General features: G+C 36.3%; 1 protein-coding gene and 1 non-coding gene across 2 annotated transcripts; one reads left to right on the top strand and one right to left on the bottom strand.

Annotated features, from left to right (window-relative positions):
• Positions 1-1371: 1371 nt before the first annotated feature.
• On the bottom strand, positions 1372-2978 carry LOC131677272 (protein tailless). Its single transcript, XM_058956994.1, has 2 exons — positions 2903-2978; positions 1372-2492 (listed from the first exon to the last, which is right to left on the bottom strand). The coding sequence occupies exons 1-2, from the start codon at positions 2973-2975 to the stop codon at positions 1372-1374; spliced, it is 1194 nt and encodes a 397-aa protein (XP_058812977.1). The 5' UTR covers positions 2976-2978.
• Positions 2979-5599: 2621 nt separating this feature from the next.
• On the top strand, positions 5600-5672 carry Trnas-gga (transfer RNA serine (anticodon GGA)). Its single transcript has one exon. It is a non-coding gene; the product is annotated as a tRNA-Ser (tRNA).
• The last annotated feature ends 7186 nt before the right edge of the window (positions 5673-12858 follow it).

The raw sequence follows: 12858 nt of genomic DNA, 5'->3' as shown, positions 1-12858 counted from the left end.
TTTTGTTATCTTTAACTTCTGTAATATTTTAGAAATTAATGTTTTCTTCAGTGTGCCCAATATCATTTCATAGATCATAGATTTTTGTTGGGATTCAATAGTTTAGAACAAAGTTATTAACTTTAATAGCACATTAGAAATTTTGTTCAATGTCTGGTACACTTAAAATCCAGACACAAAATCATTTTGGTTTGTTGGATTTTTTTTATTTCGATTATCAATTAAGAAAAATTTCGAACCCCATGTGCGGGGAGTGGGAATCGAACTCAGGTGAGCCCGCCCCCGATTGTTGGGATTGATTTGTTGCAAGAAAAATAAAATTCAGTCAAAATGAAGATATTTTCTGGAGATTTAAAAAAAACAATGCGAAATTAGTTTGGACTTTCTTTGGACATTGTTTTCATGCGTCGAATAGTTTACGAGTTATCACTGATTGGAAATTATTCATTTTGATGATCTTCAACAGTTCAATGCAAAAATACAATAAAACACTACGTGTCGTTTATTTTTCACAAAAAAGCACGAAAAAAATGAAAATCAGACATGGAATGATCCAAAGTTCCATATGTTCTCTCGTTCTTCAATCTAAAATCATTATTTTCGCGTACTGTAAGGCCAATTCAATTATATGAGCGCATATTATATGTGGAAAGATCCACCGAATTGGGAACAACCTTTTTATTCGCAGGGACTTTATCCTACATCTGCGTACGGTGCACCCTCTTCGGTGTAATGCTCACGTAAATTTACAGCAGTTGTCGTGCGCGCAAAGGGACACATGGCAGGGATGGCATAGATAGAAAATAGAACGAAAAAAGAACCCGAAGCGAAGCCGAAAGTCACCGCAACAGATCAGCAGAGATTTCAATGGGTGAGAACGAGACAAAAACGCTGTTCCAAATGCCTGGAATAGGATGGCCGTTGAGAGGATTACTTAATGGAAGTTTCACAACGCAGTAAGCCTAGCATCATGGCGGCTCGGCTCGTTTGAACGGCTTCATGAATGAATGGTGTTTTGTCCTTTCTTTAGAAAATCCGTCGGCGTTTGCTTCTGGAGATTTTGCAACAATTTGTGCTTAATCCTTGTAACGGGACCAGAAAATATGTAACGAAAAAGATGTTGGCTTAGTTTCATCTGATAAAAATCATTTTATTAGCAACGGTTGCATTGTTCTAGAATAACAATAGCTTTCTATATCTTAAAGTTATGTATATATTTAAAGAGAACATTGTTATTAAATAAATTTCTTTGATTTCGTACTAATCATACAAAATATTATTTACAAAGTCTTAATCACAGTTTTTTAACGATTCGGTCATCCAGGAACAAATCGAACTAATGTCTGTATAGAACATGTAATTGCATATCGTCTACTTTTGGCGATAGAAATCTAGCAGCAATTTGAGCAAAGGAGCGGGTCCGATATTCCGTCGAAAGAAAAGTTCCTCGATGGTGTGAGTAGAAACGTTTCTTAGCACGGGCAAAAATTGCATCAGTATCCGGTAGCGATCAAGTGGAACCGGTCGGCAGGTTCTAATGTAGGTGGAAAGAGCTTCCTTGGCACCGTCTTCTAGAGCACGAACGGTAGCCACCTCCTGGATTGTTTTGGATGTCGACGATATAATATCCGATCCGTCACTGCTGCTGCTGGAGATGCTACTTTCCGGGTCGAACTCGGTTTTGTACAGGGCAATCGCACGTAGATACACGAATTCGTTACTGTCCACTCGCAACGCAACAATCTGTGCCAATATTTCCTGGAAGATTTCGATCTCTCGTATTATGCACTCAGAAACGGGTTCTCCTCTGTTGTTGTTCAGGTATTCGTAGGCCACTAGTAAATTGTTGAAGTTGATTGGCAGCAGGTATTGGGCTACAGCCAAAATGAAAAACTCTCGCCAAGATTCTTCAAAAAGCACAAGTTGATCGTCCAGTGGAAGTTTAGTGAAGGGAACTAAATTTTTAAGAAAGTTGACATTCATGAAGAGAAGCTGTGCGGCTGATTCTCTAATGGCATCCGCAGCGATTAATGGATGCGGCGATTGCATTGCAGGAAACAACGTCGGGTGAACCATGGATTGCGGGCTCAAATAAGCGTTTCTAGGGATTGTTAGATCCAACCCCATCGACGTGTGTGACAATGGATGCGGTGGGGGGCACATCATATCGTGACGCATGGGAGTATCCTTCGCAATGAAAAGTGCCATTTGTTTTCGCAGAGTCGAGCTCCGAGGTCCACGTTCATGCTGGACGGCGTCTTTGTTCATACCAACTTCGAAACACTTTTTTAGTCGACAGGCTCGACATTGATTCCGGTGGGTCTTATCGACGATGCACGGAATCTCGGATTTTGATTTACAAACGTACTGACGACTTCGGCGGATAGATCTCTTGAAGAATCCGGCGCATCCGTCACATGCGTAAATGCCGTAGTGTTTACCGGAACTGTGATCACGACATACCTTGCAAGGAACATCGTATAGGATTCGACCTGAAAGAAAGAATAAAGAACAAACCGTTAGAAACCGTCGTTGGCTTTAGTAAAAGGCAGTGAAGAGCACATCCGGGTTTCGCATTGCAAGATCCGCCTCGTTTTAAGTCCCGTAGTGAGAGTTGAAGTGTGAGAACTGGGGATGTGAACAATGGACCGGAAATGTTTTCATATTCATACCGGGAAAGGCAAAAACATTGCTCTTTTTGAATTCGTGTTCCGTTTGTTTTCTTGCAAACTGCTCAAGGACTTCTGATGAATGGTAAATGACGGGCATAAAATAAATTCGTATCTACTACGATGTTTACAAACATTGCACTCAAAGTATGAGAAAAACAGCCTTGTCTTGAGCACTTCAGTTTGAAGAATCGGAATTATGGGTTTGATTTCACGGTCGGAAAAATACTTACTTGATGAAGCTGGAATCCGTAAATGGTTGTATCGGGGATCCATTAGTTCAGGAGAACTGACCGGAGATTGCATTTTTAGCAAAATCTTGAGCCGCTTTGTTCAGATTCCAAATCACTTTTATTCCTCTTTGAGGCTTTGTTTCACGTAACACAAAGTACACTTGTTACAACGTCACTAGTCAAACAATTACAGTACACACTTTTACCAAATGTCTAGCCATTCACTGATATCCTTAGTCTCGCGGAGATGAGTTGGTACTTTAACGAGAGTCTGATTCGATTTGATCCAGTTTCGTCTGAGGCATGGCAATTATAAGCAGATCCTTCCCGGCTTCGCACTGAACAATAAGGCACACAAATATGCCTTTCTGATTGGCTGTAACGTCACAGGACAGAACGGAAACGTGCACTCACACAGGTATAAGTGCATTTTAAAAAGGCGGTCCTTGCTTATATCACCCTCCCTGCCCACCAAAATTTTCATATATTCTCTTTCGTTCTTTTTTCGCTGAGTTCATTTCTTCTACCCTCCTCTGCTCATACAACAATAGCGAGGTTCATTTCATTTATCGATCCTTGCAGGATGTGCATGTGTTAGTAACGATCATTCACAAAAATATTGCCTCGTGGTACATCTACCGCTTCGCTAATCGTTATTATGGTTGTATCTATTACGATCCTTCCCGGAGGGTAAATTTTAGCGTCGACTGTTATGCCAGACGGGTGAGAACTGATTTTTCGACTCGGAAGGAAAATTTGAAAACTAAAAACACAATACGATTATAGTGAGGGAAATTTCTTTCCCTCTTGCAAACTTGCAAACCGTCGTTGACCACAAAGCGTAAAGTAGCGTCGAGATTTATCCAATCAATGACTCGAGTGCGAACGGGAACGGGACTATGAGACACACGTGTCACACCAGGACGAACGGGTCTATTAGGACTTAATCTCTTACTGGCGCTGTTTTTTCGGCAAAGGCAGCCTTTTTATGCAAATAATAAAATGAGTTGAAATTGAAGGCAGATTATTGTGCGGGTGACGGCAGTCGTTTCATCGGGGTGAGTTGTTAAGAGCGTAGTGCGTTTTTATTTGGCGAATGTTGACTAATGGGTCATGCTTTGATTGAGATCGAAGAGGATAATAGACGATGCTCTCACAATGTGTTACAGTTTGACGGTGGGTGGGAAGATCTTCGTAACTGATTTTTTCTAATGAAATGGCAGAAAGTGTGATGAATATGTATTGAACCATCTAGATTAAAGTACGACATCATGGACATTTGAAAAGTTTAACGAGTGGGATTTCCCCGTTATAATACAATCATTTAGAGATTTCAGTCGAACACTGCACACGTCGCTCTATCTTTGTCTAACTTGCGTTTGACTTAATAAGTTACAAGAGCTGTGATTACCTGTCTAATCACCATGAAAGAAGTACTAATGAGTGTTTTGTTTCTCCATAATCGAAAATAGGGCGTTTTGTTTTAGGCACAACATTGCCCTTTAGATTTTTACTGACCAGCCCACATAAAACAAGATGTGACAATGCCTTCGAGAAATCCCATTTTTTACGTATGCAAAGCTAATGCAGGTAAGAGTGGCACAAATTTGTGGAAAGGGAAAATCTAATGATTTGAAAAGAACTACTTATTACCCGACAGACTTCTGTGCCACAGTATGTGTTGTTCTCGTTGAATTATAAAAATCAGGGTATGTCGTTCCGTTTCCACAATGTATATAACAATTAATCGGAACCACATCATGCTCTGGCAACATTAGAGTAAGGTGGGGCAAAAATGCGCGTGGAACAAAAGTACGCATTGTATTTTTTGAAGCATACAAGTGTTAGAAACCGGCAACTCTGTACGGATTTTATTCATAACATGATGCTACAAAATAAAAAAAATCAATGTACTTTTAAAGTGGTCTGATAAAAGTTGTAGATCTTGTCAAATACAATACAAAACCACGTTTGATCAATTTAATATACCCTGAAAACCTTGATGTATAGAAAAAAAAACATTTTTCAGGGTTTTCAGCACAGAAAATTTTTCTACGCGGTCATTTTTCAACAGATTTTAAATTTTGTTAAAAGAACTATGCGGTTTTGAGTCAACAATGTGAAAGTACTAATTATTTAGCGATTTTTTTTTTCATTAAAATATGAAAATTGCTCTACATTTTTATTAGAAAGCTTTAAAAAATATTATTATTTAAAATATTTTTTATAAAAATAGGAAGAATTAGGAAGTTCGAGAGTAAGTTGCATTGTTTGCTGTATTGATGCACTTTTTTGAATTTTGGGGATTACAAAAACGATGTTAGAATAATTCAAGGTTTCTAATACTATAGTATACTAAAAAAAATCAACATTTGGCACTTTGTGAGATATATTTGTTTTGGTGAAAAACATTTAATAATTTTTAATAACAATTGAATAAGGTAAAAAACTGACGGTGGTGTAAGAGTTGCCTACCAGCCCCAATAAAAGGCGCACGTGAAGCTTTTTATATTAAAGTTTAATCAATGAAGACTGAAATAGGCGGCTCAAGAAAGACGCATCAGCATCACTAGTTCTATGACAAAATGAAGAGTGCCGAAAGCTCAGAGTATTATATATTCCTTGTTTGGACGTGAGTCTGTTGGTGTGTTGGTGATCACAAAAACTGTTGAGAACATGTGATGGCATCATCACAGTTCCTCGATGGCGGAGTGGTTAACGCACCCAACTGGAGACTGGGAGATCGCAGGTTCGATTCCTGCTTGAGGACATATCTTTTCTCAGTGTTTCCAATAAAGGTGAATTTTCACCGTTTCTTCATTCACACCGTTCCGGTCATTCTTTCTCTGTCTGTTTTCCAGTGGACAAGCTCAGAGTAATTAAAAATTGAACAAAAAAGTATGAACATATAAATAAGTATATTAGGCAGGCAACAATTTTTTTTTCGGAACACTGCTAATTCAACTGGTAATTGGATGCACAAATTATAAGCAAAACAAACATGAGCTGTTTCCGATAGCTCTAGTTCACCCACAAGAGGTTTCAAGTTTCTATAGTAATATATATAGAAATACGAAAATGAAAAATCAAATAAAAAATTCCTCAGTAGCTCTGCATACCTCAAATCTTTTGATCACATAGCTTATTTTATAACGAACAGCTTTCTTGAAGGTTGCATATTGATTGAAGGTTTTCCGAGAGAGTTATTTAACGTTGAAGACCATCCGATTTTTTTTTAAATTTCCTATTCTAAGCATGTGCGAGAAAGAAAGGCAACAACTTTATATGAGAATACCCAACAAACATTAGGAGCTGAACTATAAGACTACTTGCTGATTAAAAGCAGATTAAAGGCTATTTAAGCTGAATAATACTTTCGCTGAACTATTTAAACATTAACAGTTCATTCATCCTATTTAATCTCCAGTATTCGCCACTTCAAACTAAGCTGAACTATACTACTAACAAATGTTGCAGCGACAGCATTAATGCTTTTATTCAACCATCTTAATTAGACTGAATTACGAGCTGAATAAATGATGCTGTTACCAATACTATTACCTTTAATCATTAAGCTGCACTACATGTCTTCAAAAGGTTGATTCTACCAATACATTTGCTCTTATACCACCTTTGACTTTTAGCTGAATTATGTGTTTAACAAAGGTAAAAATATCTGCTAACAAAAAGAAGCTATCAAGTTGGTTCGATGCATTAGTAAACCTACAAAATAATTCATACCAAGGACTTGCATATACATACACACTTAGTTGAACCCAGCCAAATCCCCGCACAGTCGAATAATAAGTAATGTTTTATACTGATATCTCAGAAAATTCTCGATTTTTCGAGAAAAAAAATCGATTGTAAGAAACAAAAAAATCTCGATTCGATGACAATTTTGAAACAAAAATCGATTTTATCAGATCATTTTTTTTTTAAGTTAACAACATTGATTTTGAAAAATTCGTTTCTACATCGCCCATTCCTATTTCGAAGTAAGTGCCTATCTGTGGACTATAAAGTCCCTGGAATAACATATGATTATTACATTGGCGACAACTGTACTCGTAAATCTTTCAAGCGAGAAAACAGTATATTTTCTAAGTGTTTCGATATATTCCAATCGAGATGTTTTCATATATTATGGTTTAGAAGCAATAACAATTGCAAATTTATTTTGTTGTTTTATATCTACTGAGTTTTCAGCATGTGAAACCAACGATTTACAGTTTTTCAATGTAAAAGCTTGCCTTTTAATTGAAAATGGACAGACCATTACTTATTGAACACAAGAGAAAATTTTTGTTCGAACGATGCTGTAAATTTTTGACACCAGAATTGTTTCCATGTACCATTTGCCAAATGGTATGGAATCAAGGAGATTGCCATCTTAGAATTATAAATGGCTTCAATCCATTATTCAGTTACCACCACTTTCATATGACACTCATTTTTACTTGTCTAAAAGCTTTGTGACATCCGTAAGTCCTCATCTTGGATACAAAAACGTCTATGATCATTAGTTTTTCCGAATTTTCTAAAAATTATCCTATAAAAAAATTATCGTAGGTTGGGATTCGAACCCAAGCCAACTAGATTCACTCAAATCTATAAAAGGCTAGTGTAGTCTTTGTACAGACTCTATTCAGCAGCGTAGACTTTGCGGTACATCGGTGAAATCTTAAGCATTCGATGTATGCAAGATTGGTGCAGACAGTAAGGTAAGTGCTTAGTATTCAACAGGTTGCTGGTTCGGATCCAGGTACGTGATATGACTTCCAACAAAGTAATATAATTTTTCTCTAATTGTAACGTAAAACTAATAAAAGTATATGGCTTCCAAAGAGACTGATAGCGTGTGTAACTGAATCAATTCCCCAAATTTCGGATGTTTAAGGGCGGAATAAACGATATATGATTACACGTATACCTCCAATGTTCTCAGCTAGAGCTGAATAAAAGCAACTGTTAAAACATTTAAAAAACCACGAAATGTGTTTGTTGGGTATCTTTTAATGCGAAATCAATGGATCAATTTGCAGTCTTCGGCAATGTTGATCCTTACACCTTAAGCTATATATCTGCAGACTACGGGATGCACAAGATGATACTGGCATTTTTTACTGAATTTATTGCATTTTTTTGCCTATTTATCATATATTTTCACATTCAAACTTGAAAACTCGTGATTGAGTGTGTGTGAACTAGAGTTTTCGGAAAAAGCTCATATTCGACAAATGGTATGTGAAGCCAATTACCGTTTGATTAAACAATGTTCCGAAAAAAATTGATGTCGGTCTATTGTATATCGAATATAAATAGAATTTTCGAAAGAATTCTAGCAATGACACTACGACAAATAATGAAGCTACAAGGGGTGGTAGTTTGAACATTAACGACATTGTCTGAAAGATATGACATCCGAGTTATTTCAACATCATGGAAAACTAAACAACATCAACCGTGGCAGAGGGAGGGGTTTTTTAGTTATGAAGGAAGAGTAAGAGAGGATGAATATCTAAAAATTCATTAGTATAATTTATCAGGGCGCACTTGTGACCCGTGCTATGTGCATGGGGCAAACGTGCGCATTTGAATATTCACGATATCACCGAGCACTTCTTTGGATTTTCACACATACGGTTCGTGTTACACCAGTCAGCAAAGTTTTCAAACTGTCGTTGGAATAATCTACAATCTTTAGTAGAGCGGATGAGAAGAAACATCTTGAGATCGTCTGCGAAGGACAGGCGTGGAATCTTCAGAACTAGATGAACGTGGTTGAAGTAAAGCGGAAACATCAGCGGTCCCAAGTGGCTTCCCTGGGGTACTCTTGACGTAAAGGTAAATGTGGGTGCCTGCCAATCTCCAATGACAACCACTATTTCTCGACCTGAAAGGTAGGATCGAAACAACTGCAACAGACTGCCGTTAATTCCAAATCTCTTCATTTTAGCGATTGTTATGGTTCACTTTGTCAAACGCGGTAGATAGGTCTGTATAGACGAATTTCTCACCAAATCGTATTCAGAGTTGGCAGCGCCCTCTCAGATTCTAATGAAACTTTCTGTATATGAAGACTTTGTCACAAAAAGCCACTTTGCATATTTTGTTTTTCCAAAAATGATCTAGACTGTCTTTTGAACAGGGCCAAACTTTTTTTACCAATTTTTTGAAATGGCTATAGTCTAAAAATGACAAATCCTACAAAAAAATGATGTAGGAGTGGTTTTCACAAAATTAAAATTAAATATATAGATAACATCGGTTTGAGCGCGACGTTCTATACTCTCTGTTATGTAGGCAAAGCAGGTTAGTAGTTGTCGAACGCCCAGACGTGAAACCATGTTGATCGTCATTTAGGTACTGCTTGCAGTGAGCCTGAAGAGGTTCCATAATCACCAGCTCGAACAACTTCGAGACAGCACTCAATGAAGCAATTCCCCGGTAATTATTGACGTCTCGCTTATTACCCTTTTTATGGACTGGGAACATGTTCGCGGAGCTCCAGCAGATCGTTTAACCACGTTTAGACGAGGACGATGATATCAAAACTGTTATCGGAGACTCGACGGTTGAATTGATACCACCAACGTTTTGGTAGTATAGTAGCAGCTTGTCTCGTAGTTGTCCAAGGCTGGAAATCGAAGAGTTTTGAGGCAAAAAAGAGCTCATAAATGCTTCATACTTGCCTGCTGTAGGTTTGCGGAAGATCCAAAGCAGCTTATCGCATTTTATTTCTTCCTTAATGGCAAGGACCTTACTTTTTACTGATTAAGGAGTTATATATTGTCGCTGTTGTACTATTCTATGACAAACGCCATTTTGGGGTGGACTGTGTTAGATATGCCGCATAACTAGTCTAAAAAATCTCTACAAAGTGGCGTTTTCAGAATTTTGACATTCTGCTTGGATATTGAGATATTGGCAGAACCGTGCTGAGACATTGTGAGTTTTTTGTTGACAACAAAAATTAATTAAATAATTATTCAAATATCGTGATGAAAATCGTTGATTTTTGAAATTGCTTTAATTCCATGTAAGCTTGATAAATTATTGAAAATTCAGAAAGAAAATTAGTCCAACAGATGCCTTTTATAATTTCTTGAATATGTCAATTAAGTCAAAGTATTAAAATGTAGAGTGCACTTTTAAAGTGGAATAAATGTTCGGAAACTTTTCTAACGGTCGATATAACATAATTTCGAAAGGATCAACTTTGAGTTTTAACAACCTCGAAAAAGCTTTCCAACAAAAAAGCGCATCTTTTGATGTAATAATTTTGGTAATTATATCTCCTAGAAGTAATTATGGAGAATTGCCTTTTCAAAAATAATAAGAGACCTGTTTCAATTTTTTTTCAAAAATAATAAGAGACCCTTGTTTAAAATATGAAGGCTACATGAAAGCAGTATATCGAAATATAAAACGATATTCAAGAATTTTTCCTAAAGCCAATCCTTTTCAATAATTTTTATTATTGTACGATTCATGGACTACCTTGAAAAGAATGTGAATTTTATTGTTTATACACAACAGATGAGATTTATCAATTGCCGTAATATCAGAATAACTATTCATGTCTTCAACAAAGTTTTTTTTTTAATTTTGATTATAGAGGCTTTAACCTTAGGGCCTTCGGTTCTTTATCCAGGTTAGAAAAATTGCTACCCTCACGTACGGGGGTTGGAAATCGAACCCAGGTGAGCTGCGTACAAGGAATCGACTGCTCAACTACACGATGCCCGCTTCATTCAATAAAGTTGTTTGAAATTGCATTCTCGAAAACTTTGCTGAAGACAGTAAATCTCGAATTTGTATGAAGAGTTAATTTACTTTATTAGATGAGGTGCTGCTTTACGTTGTAATATTATTCAAAGATACTAAACATTCAAAGTTGACAGTTTCGAAATAATGTGATTTCGAACGTAAAAAAATGTTTTCGAGCATTAATTTTACTTTCTTCACTATTCAATCTCACAACTCCAGAACGCGCTCTCATCTACAAAAAAGTATTACACCATTGAATTCAACGCTCAAATATACACCTTAAATAGCCACTAATTGAAATTTTTATTATTTCTAATTTTGCTAAGAGGCTATTTATATAATTGATGCAGGTATTCCTGGATAGTACGTACCCTCGTTAGTACGTACCCTCGATAGTACGTACATTTTGCCTCGATAGTACGTACACCTACCAACATTTTTTTTTCGTTTGATTTTGTAAACTTCAACAAAATGCGACACATTTTATAGAAGTTTCCGGGTTCCATGTTACTTCTGCATAATTGTAGAGAGGTTATGTCTCTGCTACTCAGAGTAGTTCTGCAAACTCCAGCAAAGTATTCCAAAGTTTAAGTATACCATAAATACATCATGAAATTCTACCAAGTTTGAAAAGAATCCTACGAGCTTTAGGGACGTCCTACAAGTATCTTGAAAGTCTTATAAATTTTTGGGAGCTTGCTAACTTACAAGGAAATCCTTAGAACATCAGACAATTTGTACGATATTCCTATCATTCATAGTTTTTTGTCAAACATCGGAGAATCTCAATATGCTTGAAGGATGACAATTCGTCGGTTGTATAAAATTTAGGAAAATACTTCAAACTTCATAGAATTTTCATGCACTAAAACATTTTACATAAAGAGCGAGTGTTCACGATATTCATTCATGTTTTACCAAACTCGGGGTAATTCTGCGAACTTTACGAAATTTTACGATCTTGATCGAAATCTAGAGTATTTAAAGGATTTATGGAAAAAAATTCAAACATCAAGGGATGTCTTCAAGTTTTACTATATTACTTCAAACAAATAAATTACAACGAACCTCAAGTAAATTTCTAAACCTCACAGTTAACTTCACAAAATTTGGAAAGTTTGACCAAAAACTTTTGCATGCTTTATGTACGGTATGTCTCACAAGTATCAGAGAAGTATTACTAACTTCGAAGTAACCGGTAAAATTCAAAGAAATTTTTCTGAAGACCAAAAATGATTTTAGTAACTTTTAAGGTATACTATCTAGAGCAATGGTAACACGATTTTTGCTAATTGATTTTCAAATATTATGCACATGAAATGTGAGTGCTGAATTCATTACATTCTAGGAGATACTAAGTTTTGAATGGAATGGGTCAGATTCGGATCAAGTACGCTTAACGAATTTGATGGAGACTAATATGATTTACAGATCTGGACAAATACAGCTAAACGAGCCTATTTTCCTCTACTTCTTCTGTCAAACTTGTGCGAGCAATTAAAGGAAGTATTCAACATATTGGCGTGGTTCAAGGATTAAGGTATGACAGGGAACTATGCTTCATATATCTTTATGCTCATATGTTGTCATAAAATATATTTAAAATTTAAACGCCATTGCAAATATAGGTATTTAAATATCCGTTTTGCTACCAAAAAAAAATAAAGGAATAGAAAAACAATATGTGGTTAATGGCATCGCGCTCGCGGAAATGCTATCAAATTCAAAGAATTTATCAATAACTCTCGAATATCCTACAATATTCAGAGGCATCTTATTCCTATCGGTTTTACATTTCTTATAAAAGAAATGTATAGAATTCGCTCAAACTTTCAAGATTTTTCCCGAGGCCCGGAGGGCCGAGTCTTATATACCAATCGACTCATCTCGACGAGTTGGGGCAATGTCTGCGTGTGTATGTAACGGACAAATTCTCATTCGTGTTTCTCAGCAATGGCTGAACCGATCTTATCCAAACCAATTTTAAATGAAAGAACTAAAAAACAGTATGAACGCTATTAAAATGTTTTTGATTCTGATGTTTCGTTTCCAAGATATGAATGTTTGAATGCGTAAAAATGGCGTTTTTTGCAGTTTTTTTTAAATTATCTGTCGAAATTGACAATATAGATTAACAATTTATATGTTTTAGACAGCTTTAACGAATACCTTTCGAACAAGCT

This window comes from Topomyia yanbarensis, chromosome 1 (genome assembly GCF_030247195.1).
Source record: "Topomyia yanbarensis strain Yona2022 chromosome 1, ASM3024719v1, whole genome shotgun sequence".
Taxonomy (NCBI): Eukaryota; Metazoa; Arthropoda; class Insecta; order Diptera; family Culicidae; genus Topomyia; species Topomyia yanbarensis.
Note: the sequence above shows the minus strand (reverse complement) of the source record. Positions and strands in the feature narration are given on the sequence as shown.